General features: G+C 37.9%; 1 protein-coding gene across 2 annotated transcripts in view; it reads right to left on the reverse strand.

The window, feature by feature from the left end:
* Positions 1-14,669: 14,669 nt before the first annotated feature.
* CEMIP2 (cell migration inducing hyaluronidase 2) overlaps positions 14,670-23,077 on the reverse strand; it is a 75,406-nt gene continuing 66,998 nt past the window's right edge. For both annotated transcript variants that reach the window (XM_061132661.1, XM_061132662.1), the window contains exons 21-24: positions 22,466-22,564; positions 19,194-19,348; positions 17,011-17,114; positions 14,670-16,676 (exon numbers count right to left, since the gene is read on the reverse strand). In XM_061132661.1, the coding sequence (XP_060988644.1) occupies positions 16,480-16,676; positions 17,011-17,114; positions 19,194-19,348; positions 22,466-22,564 (555 nt within the window). In that variant the 3' untranslated portion in view covers positions 14,670-16,479. The remainder of the gene's footprint in view (positions 16,677-17,010; positions 17,115-19,193; positions 19,349-22,465; positions 22,565-23,077) is intronic.

Genomic DNA, 23,077 nt, shown 5'->3' on the forward strand with positions numbered 1-23,077 from the left:
CCCTGTCCTTATGCTCACAATCCATTCATCACTTTCCCTATGGCCAATGTCATAATAGAATGGTCTCCTAATTTTTCTCCCAGCCTTAAGTCCAACTGATCTGTCAGATATGAAGCAAAATTAGGCAAAAAAAAGAAAAAAAAAAAAGAACCTATAATAGAAGAAATAAGCAGTAAGCATTGTATCTCAGTGTCTTATAACAACAAAACCTTGTGCCTTATAGATGTCTGTGACAAATAGCCAAGGATCTTCTTTATGTCATTCTCACTCAAGGACCAAAGTTCATGCTTCTAGAAGAGCTAAGGCCAAGACTCAGTGGCAGATCAGATAGTGTCTCTTACAGTTTCTGCAGACATGGCATACATTAGCATTGGTAAAAGTGAGTTATGTGGTCATGCTTCAAAGGCAGACAAGGAGGTATAATCCTAATAGAGGCTTAGAAGTGGGAAGAACTGAAACTATTTGGTGAGTTGCTCGAATAACTACCACAATCATTTCTTCTGTTTAAATATTTTTAATGGATCTTTCTCACCTAAAGACTCAAGTTTACACTCCTTAGCATGGCATTCCAGGCTCTATAGGGTGATCCCAATCTCAATTTTCAGCCTCATTCTCCCTCCTTCACTGCCATATATGCTCCAGCTACCCTAAATTTCAGGGCTTCCCTGATAGCTCAGTTGGTAATGCAGGAGATCCCAGTTCAATTCCTGGGTCAGCAAGATCTGCTGGAGAAGGGTTAGGCTACCCACTCCAGTATTCTTGGACTTCCCTTATGGCTCAGCTGGTAAAGAATCCACCCGCAATGCAGGAGACCTGGGTTGGGAAGATCCCCTGGAGAAGGGAAAGGCTATTCACTCCAGTATTCTGGCCTGAAGAATTCCATGGACTGTATAGTCCATGGGGTCACAAAAAGTCGGACACGACTGAGTGACTTGCACTTTCACACTAAATTTCACTACTCAAAATTCCCTGCTGTTCCCTGCTCTCTATCCTCCAGGCCTTTTTTTCACTGTTCCCTTTATCTGGAACACTTTTAGTTCATTTTCCAAATTTTTTCTTAAAGTTCTCTTCTTCTTTGAAGCAGTCTCCTTAGGTAGAATTAATCTCTCCAGCTGCAATCAGATTTCATTTTTACTTATCTCATTCCTTCACTGATTTATTTACTCAAGAAGCAAATCGTATGCCAGGCGGTGTACTGCAATAAGAGAAAAGAGTATAGCTTTAGCCTCAGAACACTTACTACGTAGCAGAGGAGAAAGAAAAGTAACAGGCAATTACAATTCAGGTGTGCACGTGCCATTGTAGGAGAAGTATGAGGTGCTACGGGAGCCCCTGGCACAGTGAGGATATTCTCAGAGGATAGAACCGTTAAAATAAGATCAGAGGTAGTTAGCCAAGAAAAGGAGTGGGGAGGAGAAAGATGTGGTGGGTAGAGAGAAAAGTCTGTATGAAGCTCAAGAGAGAACACGTGGTAAGTTTGGAGAACTGAAAATATGTACTTAAGAAATACAGGGGAAATATGTGGCATACACTGTAAAGCAAATTGAAGACTGAACCACAGTTCCCGAATTTGATAGCAAATGAGTGCCTATTTCCTACTTCCATGATTCAGCATGGGGACTGGTTCCTTAATTTGGCTTCCTTGATCTATCAACTTTTCTGAGAGATTTATTTTTGTCCCTTAATGCTACCTCCTAACATTATGTTTCCTTCTTTTTCTGTTATATATTTTCCTGCTTAATTTTTTGCAGTATTCTATTAATAGTATTCAATATTAATATTGTTACATCAACTTTTTATATATAATTTAGTGTTATTTTCTCTTTTCATTTTTAATTATTCCATAATATTTTATGTAAGGTATGCCTATACACAGCTTATATTTTATTTTTAAACCAGATTTTTTAATCCATTATTAGAAAAGTGAATTTAATCTGAAGCTAATTTCTATAATTATTGATACATTTGAATTTCTACCATTTTACTCTATATTTTATTTTTTGCTATTTATTTTTATTGGTTTTCTTTTTTCTCTTTTTGTGGGGGTGGTGCTATCTTTCATTAAATAGATTTCTCAAACTTTTCTGTTTGCTTTTCAGTTTGGAAGTTATGCATTTTGTGCTTGATTTTTAAGAAGCATTTACAATATGATGACAAAGCCAATCAAGCTCTCTTTTCTCTCCTGAAGAAGACAAGGACCTTAGCACATAGTACCTTCCTCTACCTCATAACTTTCAAGTTAGTATGTGGTATTTTATTTCTAGTCTGTTTTCAAACACAAATATTGTTATGCCTGTTACTCTGTGGGAAGTATTTTTTAGAATTATGTTCTATGTTTTACTGCTTCCTTTGTTCATCATCACTTCTTGTACCCCATAGCTTCACTTTGCAATCATGTTTCTCTTTCCTGAAGTATGGTCCCCCGACTATTCAGAATACCACCCTCAGACCTGGGTATATGGCCCTGATGTGTGACCTAGCACTTTAAAGGGCCCCTCTGGCCTTCATCCTGTGTGTCTATCTTCAAGAGCTAAGGAATCCAGGAGTTGAAGAAGATATACCCATCTGGGCATGGACCTCTTGTCTTCTGGACTATATTTCAAAGATTCAGGACCCTGGAATTTCCTGCCTGGATGGCAATTGTTAGGGGCAGACTAAGTTTCTGGTTTAAATTTCTGGTTCCCATGGAACTTTAGCTCCTACTCTTTGATACTAGTTCCTTTCCAGTTTCCAACCTGTATAAATTTTCCTGTATTTATTTTGAGTTCAGCTGTGTGTATGTGTGTGTGCATGCACACGCACATGCACAAAACATGTCACTTAATAAACCTGTATATTTTGAGTAGAAGGATTGTTGGGGGCAAGGAGACACTATTTTTCATGTGCTAAGCACACTTAATCTTAAGTGTAAATTAAATGTAAAATATAAGTGAAATAAAATTAATTGAATCACACTGATTAATTTTAAAATTAAATTACTGTACATGAAGTAAGCTTCTTACTGTGGCCCTTGGACTAGGTATAAGTAACTCTATGATGTAGGGCAAATTACTTTATCATTCTGAGCTACAATTTCTCTTTTTAAAAAGGAGATTAGTGTGAGCTGCACATAGTGACTTCCATCCAAAAAGTACAGTACAGAAAGAGGGGACAGAGAGGCAACTTTACAGCTGAGAAACCTGACAAATGACTTCTACCAGGTGATAGAGATCACGTTTAAGGTGATAAGTAGTGTTAATAATAGGCACTCTTGATAGAATGTGATTAGAATGGTACTTTATCTCTGTGCTTTTCTTTTCCAAAACCCAATCAAATCATGAGGAAAATATCAGACTCCAATGAGGGATCCGACAAAATACCTGACAGGTACAACTCAAAACTGTCGGAGTCATTAACAAAAAAAGGTCTGAGAAACTCTACAACCTATAGGAGCCTAAAGGGACATGACTAATAAATTTAACATAGTATCCTAAATGGGATTCTAGAACAAATAAAGGTATTAGTTAAAAACTAAGATAATCTGAATAAAATATGAACTTTATTTGACTTATTATTTCATTAATTATAGCAGATATAATATACTAATAATGTAAGATATCAATGTTAATAATGGGAAAAACCAGATGTGGGGTTTATGGGAACTCTCTTCACAATTTTTCAATAAATCTAAAACTATTCTAAAATTAACAGTTCATTTTAAAAGAGTTTGTAAAATACAAAAGATTGAATGCGATAATACCATATGAATGACAAAGTAATTTTAGCCTGAATATTCTGATATCAAAATAACAAGATAATGAATTTCCAAAGTTAGCAAGAATAGGAAGAAAACCTCTTGTAAGAGGAAATTGGGTCATGCAACTTCAACAATATGTTTGTATCCATAAATGTTATTATTTCATATGTATCAATTTGTACCTTGTCTACCCAGCATTAGGTTGTATCTATATTGATGCACTAAGACATAATTCATTCATTTTGACTGGAGTATGGTAGTCCCATGTGTGAGTATACTATTGATATAATGTATTTATGCAGTCCATCAATGATGAGTGTTCACATTATTCCAATTTTTGATCCATATAAAAACAGCAATAAGTATCTCTACATACCTCTTTTGCACACATGAACAAAAAATTCAAGGCATATATATATAATTAGGATAGCATACACACAAAGCTGTTAGATATCGCCAATTTGATCTCCAAAGTGTTTGTACCTATATACTTTCCAGCCAACAGTGTTATCTAAAAAATTCATTTTTTCTGCATATTCATGAACCCTTTCAATAATATTTCACTTTTTAATTGAATTCCCCCTAAATAATCATACAGTTAGACATCTTTTCATATATGTATTTGCTTCAGATGTCCTGTTCTGAGTTGGATATGATTAAAAACCTCCTTTGGTTTGCTTTTATTTTTCTTAATGATTTAGAGAAGTTCTTAGGTTTTTTATACTAATTTTTATTTGTTATACTTGTTAGAAATACCCTATCCAAGTTTGTGGGGTTCCTCTTGACTGCTTATTTTACCATTTGTCACACAAAATTATTAAATTGTAATTTAGTATAATTATTTTTTTCATGTTTTGTATCTTTCATGTATTTAAGGTCATTCCAATATCAAAATTATATTCTTCTATATTTTCTCTAAATGTTTTATATATTTATTTATTGGCTGCCCTGGGTGGCCGTGGATTGAATCCCAGCCCATGGAAGTGAAAGCAGTGAGTCCTAACCACTGGACTTCCAGGGAATTCCCACTCTCTAGAAGTTTTAATGGGTTTCCCTTGTGGCTCAGCTGGTAAAGAATCTGCTTGCTATGCAGGAGACCTGGGTTCGATCCCTGGGTTGGGAAGATCCCCAGGAGAAGGGAAAAGCTACCCACTCTAGTATTCTGGCCTGGAGAATTCCATGGACAGTCCATGGGGTTGCAAAGAGTTGGACACGACTGAGCAACTTTCACTTCACTTCAGAAGTTTTAATAGTACTACTTTCTACATTTAAATATTCCAATTACATGGACTTTACTTTTCTTCGTACTATGAGGTAGGGATCTAACTGCATTTTTTTCTATGTGGAAAATCAACCTTTCTCGAGTGTATTGGATAATGTATCCTTTACCCATTGGTTGTAATGCCATCTTTGTTGCAAATCTGCTTCTGGGTTCTTTGGTTCACTTCACTGGTTAGGTTGCTTGTTTAAATGCAGACTTCTGGGTTTAGCCAAAGATTCTAATTCAACCCATTTAGAATGGAACCTATGAATCCACAGTTTTAACAGTAAACTGCAAGGTTCTGATGGAAATGGCCCACAAACTACATTTTAAGAAGGATAATCCTGTACTTTGGGAAACAATAGATAATGGCAGAATCCATAACCAGGATTCCTCCATCTTTAAAACCTGTTCCTTTTCCGTGTGGTATCTGAAACTTCATCATTCAAGGCAGTTTGACTCACAGAAATCTAGTCAGAGAGAAAGTCTAAACCCTCTTTATCTAGCTTTCAATTTAATACCAAGCAGGGGAGTACATCTAAATTACAAACTTCCCCATGGTAATTAACAGTAGACTTACCTTCACTCTTGAACCGCTGACAAAGGCTCTCCATGACCAACTTGAATCAGGCTCCTCTGGGTCTTTTTTCTGACCTTGGCTTCTGTCCTTGGCCTTTTTAATCATTTTAGCAAAACTCCAACTTACTGAAAACTCCCCATCCTTAATATCTAACCAAATTTCTCATTTCCCCTCCCCACTCTTTAGTATTTCATCACCTGGGCCCAGCTTCATTTCATCACCTTTGCCCACCTTCAGCAAAACTCCTGTCAAGCCAGAATTCCCCAACCCCTGCTGCTTTTTCTTAGCCACTTTACATCCACCAGTCCCCACCCTGCTCCTTGGGTATAATTCTTCACATGTCCTTGTTATATTTGGAGTTGCACTCCATCTCTCTCCCCTACTGCAAAACTCCATTGCAACAGCCCCTTTAATAAAGTCTGCCTTACCATCTTTCACAAGTGCCTTGAATATTTTTCCTTTAGCATCACAGTCACCAGTGTAATATTTTTTGTAGCTCTCACCAAAATAATGATATTGGTTCAATGAATAAACTTTCAGACATATGAGAGCAAAACACACACACTAACACGGAGGCCAGGATTTGTTTAAAATAGTATTATCTCACTAAGCAAACTCAGAAGTTCAATGACTAGATAGATTCAACGGGCTCTGACTGGTTATTAACTACAGAGAGAGCTTAAATAAAAAGTTAAAGAAAACCAGGGTAGAGTCATTCTTCTCCCTCCTCACCCTTTACTTCCAAGTCTTTCATTGGTTACCGTTATGCTTCATATTTATCATTTACCTTCTGTAAACGGATGAAATAAAGAACTAAATAAAATTTAAAGAAACTCTCGTTATTTTAATCTGATAGGTAGCTGCAATATAGGTGTTAAGTTGATAAATTAGAAGTTGACTCCCCAGCAGTTATACTCTATTTTTTTTCATTTATTTTTATTAGTTGGAGGCTAATTTTTTTACAATATTGTAGTGGTTTTTGTCATACATTGAAATGAATCAGCCATGGATTTACATGTATTCCCCATCCCGATCCCCCCTCCCACCTCCCTCTCTACCCAATCCCTCTGGGTCTTCCCAGTGCACCAGGCCCAAGCACTTGTCTCATGCATCCAACCTGGGCTGGTGATCTGTTTCACCCTAAATAATATACATGTTTCGATGCTGTTCTCTCGAAACATCCCACCCTCGCCTTCTCCCACAGAGTCCAAAAGTCTGTTCTGTACATCTGTGTCTCTTTTTCTGTTTTGCATATACGGTTATCATTACCATCTTTCTAAATTCCATATATATGTGTTAGTATACCGTAATGGTCTTTTATCTTTATACTTGATTTTTAAATGTAATACTTGTAGACACCATGTTAAAAATTTATAATTGAAATAAACTAACTCATTTCAAGGAATTGTAAGCAAGAGACAGAAAGCATAGATTATTGGTTTAATAAAACCATACACCCTCCAGCAAAAAAAAAAAAAAACTAATTTGGGGTTTGTATTATAATTGACCTTTTTCTTCTGGATAAAACTGCACAGGAAGCCCCTAATCCTCATGATTCCTAATCTTGTTTATATATCATCTATCTACTTGGATTCTTACCTAACCTTGTTGGCATGTTTTCAATATAGGGCTGCAACAAAGGAAAGCTATAATTACCAAATCTCTTCCTCTCAGCTATTGAAATAAGGTGATTTACAGAAGTGTAGGATACCATAAACAAAGGGGATTTTCCAGGGCTCACAGAGCACAGCTTCCAGGAAGATGTTGGAATAAATACACTTTTTTGTGGCCAAGACCCTGGGCCTGCAATCCAAATAGATTATATGTTTCAGAGCCAGGTAGAGTTACTCATCTAGTTTCCATGTTTTGAGAACATTGCTTAAGCAGGAGGAAAATCACAGTATTATCCGTAACCTTCCTGAAGCTCGTCGGAAGGGACTCCATTCAAATACAACTATTCATATCCTGTAGATGGTAGTGACCCCAGTACCTAGTGAATGATTATCCGGTTTGTAAATTTTCCAGATTTGTAAACTTCCTCCAGGCTTCAGTAGAATCAGCCTCATGTGCAGGTGAAGTATGTAGGAGGGCAAAATTGTCTTAAAAACCAACCAAATCAGAAAAAAAAAAAAAAAAAAAACCAACCAAATCAGATAAAACTTCAAGCAACACACCCTACTTTTAGCATTATAGTCACTGTGGGCAGATATGAAAATGGCTTTTATGCCTGAGAGGGAATTTGTTTTAGACATGTGAACCAGTCTGACTTTGAACTAGTTTACAAAGGGCTAAGGATGCTGAGGGCTGGACATGGAACATGTGAGCAATGATAGGGAATCAAAGGTACAAAGAGGGTTGGGAACATGGTCTCGCCCAGTGTGACAAGGCCATAGCAGTGGGCTCCGGGCAGTGAAGAGGAGATGGAGGTGGAGTTGTGCTAGAAAGAAATGGGGTACCATAAACATCGTAAGATTTGTTGCCAAAGACACTCACTTTCCAAGTCCTCTAACTCAGCTTCAGTTCATCGCCTAAACCTTCCCTCTGAACCATTTCACGGCACAGTAGCATTTTTCCTACTTGATAAGAAGGAGTGAAATGTGGATAAAGTATTGAAAGAGAATCAGAAATGAGTTTTTTGCATTCCATGTTAGTTTATGCTAAAAGGGATTAAAAGAGGCAAACCATCAACGACAGTTTTCACTCATGAGAGTGGAGAGCAGGAGACTGCACGCGCCAGCTACAGAACAGGGTGCAGCCACGTGTTTTCACTTCATAGTTGTCTTTCCACATTTCATAGCTGGAGTCTGAACACAGCTGGTTTGCTGAGTTATGGTGCCAGTCCAAGGAAGGGCCTAAATGCAAACCACATTCTGGATGCTCAAACCAATTCACTAAACAAGCACTGCCTGCCCTGAGGGCCTCTTTTCTAGATACAAATGACTGAGTCCAGGAAGTGTGTTAAAACTAGGGCAGGGCCTTTCATAATGAGTTCTCAGTGGTTCCCAGACCTCACATTCTCTCTGAAGTTTGTTTAAAAAAATACAGATTCCAGATTCCCGATAGCAGAAACTAACACAACACTGTAAATCAACAATATTCCAATAAAAATTAATTTAAAAAATACAGATTCCCTAATCCTTAGTCCTAAAAAAAAAAAAAAAAAAACACAACAGACTAAATTAGAATACATGAGTGCTGCACTCAATATGTCAACAAATTTGGAAAACTAAGCAATGGCCACAGGATTGGAAAAAGTCAGTTTTCATTACAATCCCACAGAAGGGCAATGTCAAAGAATGTTCAAACTATAGTACAGTTGCACTCGTTTCACATGCAAGCAAGGTAATGCTCAAAATCCTTCAAGACAGACTTCAGCAGTACATGAACCAAGAATTTGCAGATTTACAAGCTGGATTTAGAAAAGGCAGAGAAACCAGAGATCATTGCCAACATTTGTTGAATCATGAAGAAAGCATGGGAATTCCAGAAAAAAACCTACTTCCTCTTCATTGACTATGCTAAAGCCTTTGGCTGTGTGGATCACAACAAACTGTGGAAAATTCTTTAACAGATGGGAATAACAGACCACCTTACCTGTCTCCTGAGAAACCTGTATGCAGGTCAAGAAGTTAACAGTTAGAACTGAACATGAAACAACAGACTGGTTCAAAATTGGGACAGCAGTATGTCAAGGCTGTATGTTGTCACCTTGCTTACAAAAATGCCAGGCTAGATGAATTACAAGCTGGAATCAAGATTTCTGAGAGAAATATCAACAACCTCAGATATGCAGATGATACCACTCTAATGGCAAAAAGTGAAGAGGAACTAAAGAGCCTCTTGATGAGGGTGAAAGAGGAGAGTGAAAAAGCTGACTTAAAACTCAACATTCAGAAAACTAATTTCATGGCATCCAGTCCCATCACTTCATGGCAGATAGAAGGGGTTAAAGTGGGAGCAAGGACAGATTTTATTTTCTTGGGCTCCAAAATTACTGTAGATGGTGACTGCAGCCATGAAATTAAAAGAGCCTGCTCCTTGGAAGGAAAGCTATGACAAACCTAGACAGTGTATTTAAAAGCAGAGACATCCCTTTGCCAACAAAGATTTTTATACTCAAAGTTCTGGTTTTCCCAGTAGTCATATACGAATGTGAGAGTTGGACCATAAAGAAGCCTGAGCACCGAAGACTTGATGCTTCTGAACTGTGGTGCTGGAAAAGACTCTTGGGAGACCCTTGGACTATAAGAAGATTAAACCAGTCAATCCTAAAGGAAATCAACCTTGAACATTCACTGGAAGGACTGATGCTGAAGTTAAAGTTTCAATACTTTGGACACCTGATGTGAAGAGCCCTGGAAAAGACCCTGATGCTGGGAACTATTGACAGCAGAAGGAGAAGGTGGCAGCAGATGAGATAGTTGCGTGGCATCACTGACTCAATGCACTTGAGTTTGAGAAGTTCCGGGAGACTGTGAAGTCAGGGAAGCCTGACTTGCTGCAGTTCATAGGGTTGCCAAGAGTCGGACACAACTTAGTGACTGACCAAAAACAAATAGGACAACCATGTTGACCTTTTCTGACCTCAGTCAACTAGAGCTTGGATTCTGCCTGCAACCAAGCCCCTTCATGACTATGCTTGAACCCTTAGCTTAAAACTTCAATTTTGCTGTTCCAGGAGACAATGCTTTGGGGAAGATCCCGGTGTTTTTCTTACTCATCACATGTAATAAATTTTCCTGCTCCCAATTGGTAGCTAGGTTGTGTCCTTCAGCTTAATACCCAACAAGAGGCAAACCCAGGTTTCAGATAACAAATTGTCTGGAAATCTGACTTTCTTTGTAAATAAAACACTCAGGTTTGTTGACTATTCTTATTTGATCCCCTCTGTAATTTTACAAAACTATTAGTCATTCCATTTAATAGATGAAAAGATCGAGGATCAGGATTGGGAAACAGTTTGAAGAAACACTGCTGGTAAGAGCCTTAGTGGCATCAGATAAAACACCCACCATACCTTCAACACTGAACCCTATCAGGCACTTGACTGTCTGGAATCCTTTATTCACTGAGCTATTTTCCTGAGAAGACTACGCACATGCATAATTTTGAAAGAGGCAACAAGTTCTGGCATGGACTTTCCCCTGTCAGAACTCCCTTCTTCTCTCACCCATATTGGAACTAACGATGCCTCTTGTCTCCCAAGTTTGAAGATCTTAAATTCTCCCACATAAGAAACCTATCTGACCAAAGCCTTCCTCCCTCAGGAACTGGGTGTTATGATTAACAAAAGCTGGTGGGAGAAGGTGGAACAAGATAAACCTTCCATGCCTTCCCAGAGAGTATATTACCCTCCTTCCTGGTAAGGACCCCTCAAATCCATCCAACCTTTTCCAAAACCTCTCCATGAAGCTCATGTATCAAGAGGCTTTTGTGTACAAAGCAACTTGCTTATATGAAATAATTCATTCTACCTTTAAAAAAAATAGACCTGCAATTGCCAATCAGCACTTTGATAAACATGGGATAACTAGGATGAATACAGTTCCATCCAAAAGCAAAGAAACGTATGTTTTTGTTAGTCATGCAGCCTGATTGTGACTTATTGTACATTTCCCTTTAGACTCCTCAAAATAATAAAAAGAACTTTCAAGGATGGCTGGGATTTCTTTCTAGAAGTCATTTTAGTCACAGGAATAATTTTAACAGTGAGAATTTCAGACAGTGAAGAGACTTTATCACAGGCTCCAAATCTTTGCCCCAGAAACCACCACATACTGTGTTGGGCACCCGTTCTGCCCTGTATTAGTCACCAAACATTGTGGGGAAGACAGTGTAGAGGGAGCTGTCAGAGTTAAAAAAAAAAAAAGAAACATTTGTTCAGCTGTATCCTCCATTAAAGGAAAAAAGAGAGAGAGCAATAACAGGGGCTTACTACTTGTTATGGTTATGGGGTTCTCAAATGTTAGTGCTTATAAGAAACACCTGGGGAGTTCATTTTTATTGTTACTATTATATTTAATTTTTTGGCTGTGCTGCGCCGCATGTGGGGTTTCCAGTTCCTCAACTAGGGATTGAACCAGTGCTCCCTGCACTGGAAGCTCAGAGTCTCAATCACTGGACCCCCAGAGAAATCCTCTGAGGAGCTTGTTATACAATTATATTTCCAGCTGCAATTCCCAGAAATGCCAATTCTCCGGTCTGAGTTGGAGCTTGGGATTTTGCAGGTTCATCAAGTACCTCAGGTGATTCTGATGAAGATTTTTCCCTTAATTTTGTTTAAAAAATTCTCAAGCCTTAGGAAGTTTTCCAAGAACAGTACAATGAACACCAGTATACTCTACACCAAGATCAAGGGTCAGAAAACTCTTTCAGTAAAGGAAAACAGTTCAGACATACCTCAGAGATACTTCCAGTCTGGTTCCAGATCACTGTGATAAAACAATATCACCATAAAGCAAGTCACACAAATTTTTTTACTAGTGCATATAAAAGTTTACACTATACTGTAGTATATTAAGTGGGCACAGCATTGTCTAAAACTATGTTCATTTATTAATTTAAAAACTTTATTGCTAAAAAATGCTAATCAACATCTGAGCCTTCAGTGAGTCCTGTAATTCTTCTGTAGTGGTAACATCAAAGATCACTGATCATAACAAATATAATTTGTTAGAAAAAGTTAGAAATGTTGCAAGAATTAGCAAAATGTGAGACCCAAGTGAGTAAATGCTACTAGAAAAATGGTACCAATAGACTTGCTCCATGCTGTACTGCCACACACCTTCAATTTGTTAAAAAAAAAAAAAAAAAAAAAACCCATACATGAGAAATGCAATAAAGTGAAGCACAATAAAATAAGGCATGCCTGTAAATATTTTCAGCTTTGAAGGCCATGGTCTCTGTGGCAACTACTCAAACAAGCCATTGCCATATGTAAGCTATAGTTAATATGTAACAAAATGAACATGACTGTCCTCCAATAAGACTTTATTAATGGACACCAATATATAATTTATACACAATTTCACATCATAAAATATTTCTCTTTTGACTTTTTCTAACATGTTATATTTGAAGATATGAAACCATTCTTGGCTCAAAATTAGTACAAAACCAGTCAAGGGGACAGGTTTATTCAACAGGTTAGTTTTGCAGTTCTTGATTTACCAATTTTGATGAAAAAGTCTAAGCTTTTCTGAGGACGAATCTTAAATCTGTTATTACCTTTCATAACCAGATGAATTACAACGTTCATCTTAGGAAAAAAACTTTAAATGAATCTATGAAGTTGTTTTCTGACCCCCTATTTGTTGGATTTTCAGGAATAACATTTTCATATATTGCTTTGGCTGATATTTTTGGATGCCCTGTGGGGCACAGTTCCTCATTTAGAAATCTTCATATTTCAATCAGTCATTCTTTAATTTTATCACATAAAAGCAAAGTGTTGTGTGCCATTCCTTACAACACCAAGGCCTAACTAGCATCCTTTTTTTTCAGCTTCTCTGTCTTTATTGAAGATAAATGTGAGTAAAACTTTCAATCTTACAAATGATGCCAAGAGTTCAGCAAGAAATAAACAGTGTTTTGTTATTTGTGAGCAAGGGGCTGGTGATGCCTTTTCTTAACTTTTTTCCCTCCCTTTTGTTGAAAATGAGCTCCAGTCCAGAGTGTGCACTCACATTTCTAAAAGTCTGGATTATTACTAAGTTAAGACTAACCATAAATATACAAATCTGTTACCCAATTACTCCCATTCATGGTATTCACTTCTAGGGGAATTTATCAGGTTATTAATCTTGATTTCACAAGTATCTGAAAGCCAAACAAGAATTCTGTAGGGTAAACTCAGACTACACATCATGAAATCAACAAACACTGTCACAACAGAATTTAAGTACTTAACCTACTACAACCAACTTAAAAAAAACACACACTTAAATTAAGTGCATACCTGCTTACTGAAATGCCTTTCAACTGGACTTATCCAAACATTACCTCATCCCTTAAGGAATGAAAACTTAAGTTATCTGAAGCATTCAAGTCTCTATCCATCACCTCATTGCCCGCCCCTCCTCCAAACCAAATATTCCATCTAATGGCACAAGGATATGTTCTCTTCTGATGAAGCTGGAGAACAGAGGAGTCATAAAACCTCCTCCCAACCCTCAGACCTAAACATCAGTTTAGTGGCTGCTTTGGAGTCCTGTTCTACAAGACCATGAGCCTGTCTTTCATCTTCTCACAAGCACTCTCTTCCAGCCTCTGAAGATAATATACAGCATGCTGATTCAGGTGGAGAGGGAGAAATCTCACAGGAAAGACTTAAAACCCAAGTCTGTCGACATATGAGAAGGTCCTGTGTTTCTCATCAGCTGGCCAATTCGTGGACGGCCACATTTCTGGAGCTCAACCAACCGCCTCACCTGATGGAAAATGCTTACGAACTTATAAATCACCTTTGAACACATTTTCCCGGTAGAAATAAAACAGACTGCAAGCTCCCAATTGCCTGAAATGTGTATATCAGCTCTGATAACCAATTTAACAATTTGAGAAAACTAAGGACTAAAAACGCTATCTGAAAGTTCAGACAATAGCAAAATGTTTTGTTTAGGGCTGGGAGTTCCATAAGCAATATAGGAATCACAAGTAAAAATAGATAATTTTTTCTTTTCTTTTTATCACAAAAAATTATAGACTGAAGCTAAACAGTGGGCCTATTATATTAGTGCAGTGATACCTAATCCTGGCTACGTGTTACTAGTATCACCCAGAGAGCTTTTAAAGAAATTCCAATGGCCAAGCTGCACCCCACACCAATTAAATGTGAAACAGGAGCTGAAGTAGAGGGAACAGACCAGACCATCATAGGTTTTAAAGCTCCCTAGCTTTCTCCAATGTGCAGCCGAAGTTAAGAAACCTCTGCACCGGCCTTCTGAAGTTACTTAGTCTTACAAAATCTACCTAGTGGATGAAAATTCCTTCATTATTTCTACCCATAGCTTCTTTACAGATGGGATATGGAATGGAAAAAAAAAAAAAAAGACTGCTTGCTAGATAGATAGTCACACACATACAAGACAAAATACATGCACACATATTTTTATTTTATTTAAATTGGGCCCTGACCATTAGCATATAAATCAGAAAAACTGAGTGCTTTAGAACTTACATATCCTCTTCAAATCTTTAAAGAGCCAAACTCTAAAAATCACACATAAAAGATATTTGTCATAAAAAAAACACACACACACACAAACAAACTTTAATCACCTTGAGGAACCATGATCCAATAATATATTTAATAGGTAAGATTTCATTCATCAATGTACAAAAAAAAACACCCCCAAACCTAAACTTTGATTAAGACATGTACTCTTAACAAGAGTACTTACAGTTAGAAAGGTTTATCGGTAGCACTTTGAGGTAGCATATTTTGTAAAGTAATGGAAATAAAGTCACAGAGCTGCTCTGCAGTTTCAGGCTGTTAGCTGTTGCTCTTGATAGAGAAGAGTGAATTTGTCTGTACTCATTGCCAAAGTCAGCCTGAACATATTCCTTGCTGTGGCCATCCCCACGTTACACTTCATGCATTGTGGGTTTAGGAAAAGATAAAAGCATTTCAACACCTCTTTCCTCTTGGTGTAGTGACATCCTGGCTGTGGCACCCATCTCCTTTAGCCACAGGCAGTCCTCACTGGCAGGAGACGCACACACCCAGTAGGAAGGAAAATAGGGCATCACAGTGCCTTTTTTTCAGTGGGCTCTAATGATTTACTTAAGAGTGATGGACTCCTCTAAGGCTAAAAAGAGGTTTGTTTCTGAATAGTCTCTCCTTGATTCTGGCCCTTAAAAGGTTCTCCTGTTTTTCCTCTCCCTGAGTACAATATTTTGGGGTACCATTAAGTTTTTTGCAATTGTCCTGCCAGGTTGGTGAGCAGAGAAGCTTTTTTAAAAAAATCCACACACAAAAACAAATTTAAAAAACGGGTGCAGGAGCAACTCCAAGAACAGACTTCCTTTGTGCAAGTTGAAATGACACAAGTTTATAGTTCAGGAAAATAGCCTGCTTCTTTTTTTAAAAAATGTAAATATTTAGCTCAGCTCTGCATTTTAAATACAAATATACAGTCAAACAGGCTAAGGATTAAAGCTGCAAAAATGGTCCCACCAACATCAGACCATGGTGCAGGTTGAATTTTTGCCCAATGGTCACAGATTAAAGGGATGTCGAACCCATAAAAGCCCTTTTTTCCCAATAATACTTGCTGTTTGAAAGTTGAATCCTTAGAAGGAATCAATATACAAATGAATAAAAATAGCACATGTCCAAGCAAAAAAGGGCATGAGCTGGGCCTGAGTTGCCACTTAAAACTCCATCATTCAGTATCATACAAAATCCTCAAAGGCTGCCTGGAATCAGGGCCCAAGGCATTCCTGAACATGCCAGCCACCCAGGTCAACTGCTGACCCAAAGTCAACGACACAAGTGAACATTAGACTTCAAGTATCCAAGGTGCTACAAGAGCTGGTCCTCTCAAGGACTCAGGCTGACTCTCAGAAGCTCCCCTTCCCTCACAACATCCCATTTTGTACAAAAGGTGAAGCACTGTTTACGGTCACTACAAAACACAGGAGTGGGACGTGAGGGATAAGAGAACTGATCTCTGAAATATACCAGCCTAACAAATACAAATAAATTCTTTAACATTTTGTACAACTAGAAGGTGCGTGAGCTGGTATTCAAGCAATCACTTTAAACTCTTACTTTTCTCCCCTTTCTGCCTCAAACAGGAAAATGGTTCCATTGGGTTAACAGTGTCATTTTAAAATGCCATAAATTAAATAAGTTAGTTCACATTTTTATCCCCCAGCACTTAAGCTACAGGTAAGTCTCTAATGTGCCTTTGAAGTTTGCTTCAACAGCTCCAGGTCTCTTCGGCGGAGAGTGCCAGCTCTGTGACAACCATATTCGTCCAGCTGCAAAGGTATGAATTGTTCAAGCAGCCCGAGGCCCTGTCTAGCAGGGCTGGTATACAGCTTAGTCCATGATGGTTTAAAGTTTCCAATGAATCCCAAAAATATGGTACTCCCTTTAAAAAAAAAAAAAAGTTCAATGTGTATCTCTACTAGTTTCAGGCAAGATAATGTGAAAGGTGAGGTGGAGGTGAGCAAAACAAGAAGCAACAAAAAAACTATACTTCCTTATGCCAGAAAATGAACTCTTACCACTCACCTCCTGCCCCAAACAGCAAACTACATCCCAACACACATCCTCTAACACTGTCTCCTGATTTAGAAATTATCTTTATAATATCCATCCCAGCCTAACAGGCTCATGAAAGCAGGCTGGTAGCAACACTCCACCATAAAAATGCACATGTTGCTGCTCTCCTAAAAACTTTATGGAAGACTACAGATACAAACCTTTGTTATAAAGATTGGCTGGCTTGGCTAATCCCAGAGGTACTAATGAATCCGAAATATTCAACTGCTTTATCTGTCCTCTTGTGCTCAACAGGACAACTGACCTGTAAAAGTTAGAAAATCAGAGCAAATTTCAATAATTCAGCATGTGTTTACTGAGTACCTTTCTGAAGTAAATACTAGATAAAAGCAGAACTCAAAAAACAAAAAGTACTCTACATGCCTTTTCATCCTTGCTGTTACAAGGGTCTACTTCAATTCCGCACCTAGAACTTAACATTTCTATTACAAGGAGGTCTCTAAATATAGGGAAAACTATGATGTAAAGTCATTTACATCAGTTGACCTAGTGGATGGCTTGGGACACAGCTCTTTCATGGAGCAAACTATTTTAACAGAAGAGGTTGGTTTTGTTTGTGTCAGACGTCCTATACACCTACTTATGTTCTACTATCCATTTACTAACTAAATGGATAAACGCCAATCCTTAAAAAAAAAAAAAAAGAAAGAAAGAAAATGTTTCCCATGGCTTGGTTTAAATTGCCACTTTTATTATGAGTATATCAATACATATAATCAAATCTGTTTGTGGACTGTCTCTTCTGATCTCTCTCTCCTTTGCCACTACTACACAGCTTAATTACTATGGCTTTATGGTTTAGACTTCCCTGGTGGCTCAGCTGGTAAAGAATCCATCTGCAATGTGGGAGACCTGGGTTTGATCCCTGGGTTGGGAAGATCCCCTGGAGAACGGAACAGTTACCCACTCCAGTATTCTGGCCTGGAGAATTCCATGGAGTGTATAGTCCATGGGATCACAAAGAGTTGGACATGATTGAGTGACTTTCACTTTATGGTTTATTTTAATATCTGATAAAATAAGCCCCTTGTATTACTGTAATTAGTTTTAAAATGTCCTATGACTCCCTTATTTATTTTTCCAGATGAACTTCATCGTCAACTGTCAAATACAATAGAAAAGCAACCTACTGGGGCACTAACAGAAATGTATTAGATTTAAATTTTAAGTTAGATAGAGTAACATCTCTACAGTATTAACTTTTCCATCCAGAAGCAGGGAGAGCCTCTCCTTTTACTCTTGTCGTATATCCTTTAATAAAGCATTTCTTTTCTTAATATATTGGGTGCCTTGCATGACTACTGTGTTGCTCTAAACATCTGTGGTGAGCTCTATGTTCCGGATTGTTTTAGTGAAGTGACTGAGTGTGTTTATTTTCCAACATTAGGAAAAAAATCTTTAGATACATAAAGAAAATTGAGGCCTTGCAAAGTAAATACCTACAAATGTATTAAACCAGAAGATAGAGCTGTATGTACACAAAGAATGTTACACTCAAAGAATATAACAACTCTACGGGACTTGTTCAGATCCGGTTCTTTAAAGTTTAAGGAGCGTAAGTGACCAAATCAGTTCATGATGATTCAAAAGCTACATAGGACTTTGCTCCCTGGGAAACCTATGTTCCTCCCTTTGGGGCTTCATTAAATGAAAGCCTGTGTGTAAATCACTGTCCATAGCAAAGCAAAGGGGGCAGAAAGGGGACTGAATTTATCTTCTTGCCTCCAGTGAGGGTCTGCCCAACACAAATACAGCAAGGTTTCTGGCCTGTGCACCTTTGTTCTGGCACTAACAAAGAAACATGAATCATGCTAGGGCTCTTAAAAAAAGAGATCACACACTCATCCACTTAAAAAATCAATTTAGTCCTTTCCAGTCAATTCCAAGTGACCCAGGTGACAACTTCCTATACCAGAGTCGTAGCACAACGCTGTCCAAGGGTCCATCAGCAGGATAGGCTGTTACAAAGGCGAAACTCAATAAAATTGTTTTAAAATGATAATGAACCTTCTGAGAGAGTTGGGTACAATGCAGATCAGCTTAATACTAAGAGGTGGGATAGGAATGATTCAAAACGGTGAGCTTTTCTCCTCCCAAGAGCCTTCCCATCATCTGCAAACTCTTCTAACATCCAAGTCCTCACTTATCAATGATAAGCAACTTAGATCACACAAGCATCAACCTGAAACTGGGAAGGAATGAGTATCCTTCAAGAATCCTAAATACCCAGAGTAAAAAAGAAAGTAGACAAGCCAAAGCTTAGAGTTAGCCAGGTGTCATCTTTAAGGTATCTTATCCCTTATACCGGGAAAGTTTCACCTACCTTGGAGGGATGCTTGTTTTTAAATATTCTTCCATGCGACTGACATCAGTGAAAGAGAAAACCTTTTTTTCTGTCAACCGGAAGGGAACACTGCAGGCATCCACAACCAGGAGGAGGATGCCCACACTTCGGAAGGGAAAGTCGGTGCCGTTGATCTGAGAATACAAGATCATCCTCTGCGGTCATCCCCATTTCAGAATCTTTCCAGCCCCTTTCCCTCTGCCTTCTAAACCCATGAATCAAAAATAATTATTCCAAAATTCAAACGGCATGTCCCATCACTCTTCCTCTGCCAACATTTGAAATTGAGTGTGTTTTCATAGGCTTTTACCTTGACTGGTCTTTACTGATTGGGTAAGATGCTCTAAGCAAGACACGGCAGCCTACACTCAGCTGAGCAGGGTGACTCTGCAGGTTCAGGGCTTTCATTCTTATACACACACTCTCTCACTGGGGTCAGTTTCCAACTCAGCGATCAGGTAGGTGACAGCCTCTATGCTACAGCTCAGATGCTGTCACATTGGTTCAGGAAAAAAACGCATAGCTACATACAATAGGTATCTAGTCATATAGGTAGGTAAGTAGAGAGATAGATAGAATTCTTAACCTACATAAACTCCTGCCCCATTAGAGTTTAGGCTTGAAACATCAGCGGAGGCAGATAGTTTCATCTGCTTTGTTCCATATATAGCTCTCCTTTAAAATCAAAATGGAAAACAGGAAATTTTACCAGGATTTAAGCCACAGGATAGTGATATCTTGTTCAAACAATTACTGTGAACTGAAAGCTCCAGTCGTTCTCTTTAAATTAATGGCTTGAGACATTTTCAAGAAAAAGGAATTCCAGATATATCCAAATCTCATAAATTCCTCAACCAAAAAAGGAAAGAAAAAAATCTTAACTGAAAAATGATTTAACACTAGGCCATAGGCACTGTTTCTCTTTAAAATGTGTAAAATTATAAACTATGTTAAAAGTTAACAAAGAGGGGTCTCTTCATTACACCTGTCCTCATTTGGAGAAGTTATACTTAAATTTTATTTCTAATCACTAATGATCTCACAGGAATTCAAAATGGCTTTTTGCCTGTATTTAAACTGCTCTAGTCCAGAGAATAATTCTAGAAGTGCTTAATATATAGTGCCATTCTATATTTAGAAAGACTGAAAGTGACTCATTTTTTAAAATCTGAATACTTAGAACTGAGACACATTTGATTAAAAAAAAAAAAAAAAAAAACTTTAACACAAACTGTCCACTTGAAAAGTACCTCCAAAAACCTGCTGCTTAAAAGAAAAACAAAATTTTCCATAAAAACTAAAGCAAGGCCACATCCAGCAAAGACTTTTCAGGTAATACATGTAAAAAGTATTAGAGGTAAACATGGCAAAACACAGTCCTCTGTGACCCCTTTTATGGTCCCAGGCACACAGTGATTCCAGCAACGGAGTCAAACAATGTCTGCAGACCCAGAGGAATCCCCTACTTGAGATTGTCTGGGCAATACATCTTGTTTAATTACCTAGCAAGCTAGTAGAGCAGAGACTCAGCATCCAGTTGCATCCCTTTGCAACTGACACCTACCAGATCCCACACAAGGAGGCTGGGATGCGTTCCTCACACTGCTGACTTCATTGAGATGTTGAGCTAACAAACTTCCTACCAATAAAACTACATCATGAATATACTACAAAATGAAAACATGCTAACATAGAGCAATAGGTATATATATGTGAGAAACCTTGGAGTTATATTTAAGTAGGGGTCTTTCTTTTCCTTCCTTCCTTCCTTTCTTTCTAATTGTGGTAAGAACACTAACATGAAATCCATCCTCTTAAACATTTTAAGTAAACAATATATTATTACTGATTACAGGGAAAATGCTCTAAAGCAGATTTTGAGAGTTTATGTATTTTACTCAACTGAAACTTTATGCCTGTTGATTAATAACTCTGCATTCCCTCCCCACCTTACATAGGGGTATTTTTAATTCAGAATTATTAAAAAATTCTTAATTCAGAGTTAAGTTCTGGAGGTGGATAATGGTGATGGCCACACAATATTATGAATGTATTTCATACCACTGAATTATATACTTAAAAATGGTTAGGATGGTGAATTTTATGTTATGTGTACTTTAACACAATGAAAGACATTGAGAGAGGAAAAAAAAAGATTTAAGTTTGTTCACATATATGTGAATTTTTAAATGTGTTGTCCACCACTTAAATAAAAAAAAGCTCCCAAAGAGACCACATGAGACTGAGCCCAGGCCTTGGCTGGGCATCAGTTGGCTAGATACCTCCTACCCAAAGAGCCCTTTATATAGATACACCTGGTCAACTCAGTTTTGGACAGGCCACATGCCAAGAGTAGGCTTCCCTGATAGCTCAGTTGGTAAAGAATCCGCCTACAATGAAGGAGACACCGTTTCAATTCCTGGGTTGTGAAGATCTGTTGGAGAAGAGATAGGCAACCCACTCCAGTATTCTTGGGCTTCCCTGGTGGCTCAGCTGGTAAAGAATCCGCCTGCAATGCAGGAGACCTGGGTTCGATCCCTGGATTGGGAAGATCCCCTGAAGAAGGGAACAGCTACCCACTCCAGCATTCTGGCCTGGAGAATTCCACGGACTGTATAGTCCATGGGGTCACGAAGAGTCGGACATGACTGAGTGACTTTCACTTTCACTCCTAGAGCTGATTAACCTTGCTGGTGAACTTGGCTCTTAGGCCAAATTCCAATATTGACACTCAGGCTAACGCTTATACTTCCATTAACCTACTTAAAGACAACTAACACTTTGCATTGTCACTTTCCTCATCTGAAAAACTGGGAGTCAAGCTATCTCAAAACAAGAGGCTGAGATTTTAAAACTTTCACCTTCCATATTTTAAGCAAGTAACTGGGGAGCTTCTTTTAAGTTTCAAAAACTGAGGGTAAACACAATTGTCTACATGTTGATTACCAATGACAATTTTTTAAACCAAAAATACCTTTTCTCCTATTAGAAAAGGAATCTGGGTCACCTGAATAATTTTAACATTTGCCTAAAAGTAATCAATAAACCTAACTGAGAAAAAAATTTTCAATAAATTTCATTTATTTAAAAATACATATGTTTAGGAGTATTTATGCCTCTGTTGTATAGCTCACTACCAATAATAAAAATGTGATTAGAAACAAGTGAATGTTATCAGAGATAATTCATGTTACAAGGATAGAATGAAAAAGTGAGAAGCTGAGGCACTGTACGCAGCAGATGGTACTCACAGAAATAACAGACACGTCTCCACGCTGAGTCTCTGCTTGACTGGGTGACCGGAATTGCACAGGGAGGTAGTTTGTATGAGGATCACTTGTAAACACCGCCTACAGGGGGAAGAAGTTCCATATCTATGTCAACCTTCCAAAAAGACCCTTCAAAATAAACTCAACTATATCAAAGCCAGTGAATGGTTTTTTGGTTTTTTTTCTCTGAACTTTCTGTACATATTTCATGACCTGGAATTTTATTTTTTGATATAAGCTTTAATAGGAAAATAGTACATTCCTCATTTCTAGAGCAATCCCAGTTTCAAGTCATTGCAATCTTGTTAATAAGATCAGCTCTCTAAATGACTATATAAATATGCTTTATATCTAAATCTTTGTAAACCTTTCATGCAAAGAAGTCACAAATCTTTTCAAAGGCTCTTTTCAGACCAGTTATCCTCAACTGTGATTCAGTCACTCCAGAACTGAGGAAAGAAGTATAGATGACAAGGATGACTCTGTTTAAAAACTTTTAGGGGCCTTGTACACCACCAATTTTATTTAAAATGTTCCACAAATAGAGCCACTATTCTATTCTATTTCCCACTATTCTATCCACATTCAACATGC

Source organism: Dama dama, chromosome 29 (genome assembly GCF_033118175.1).
Source record: "Dama dama isolate Ldn47 chromosome 29, ASM3311817v1, whole genome shotgun sequence".
NCBI classification, from domain to species: Eukaryota; Metazoa; Chordata; class Mammalia; order Artiodactyla; family Cervidae; genus Dama; species Dama dama.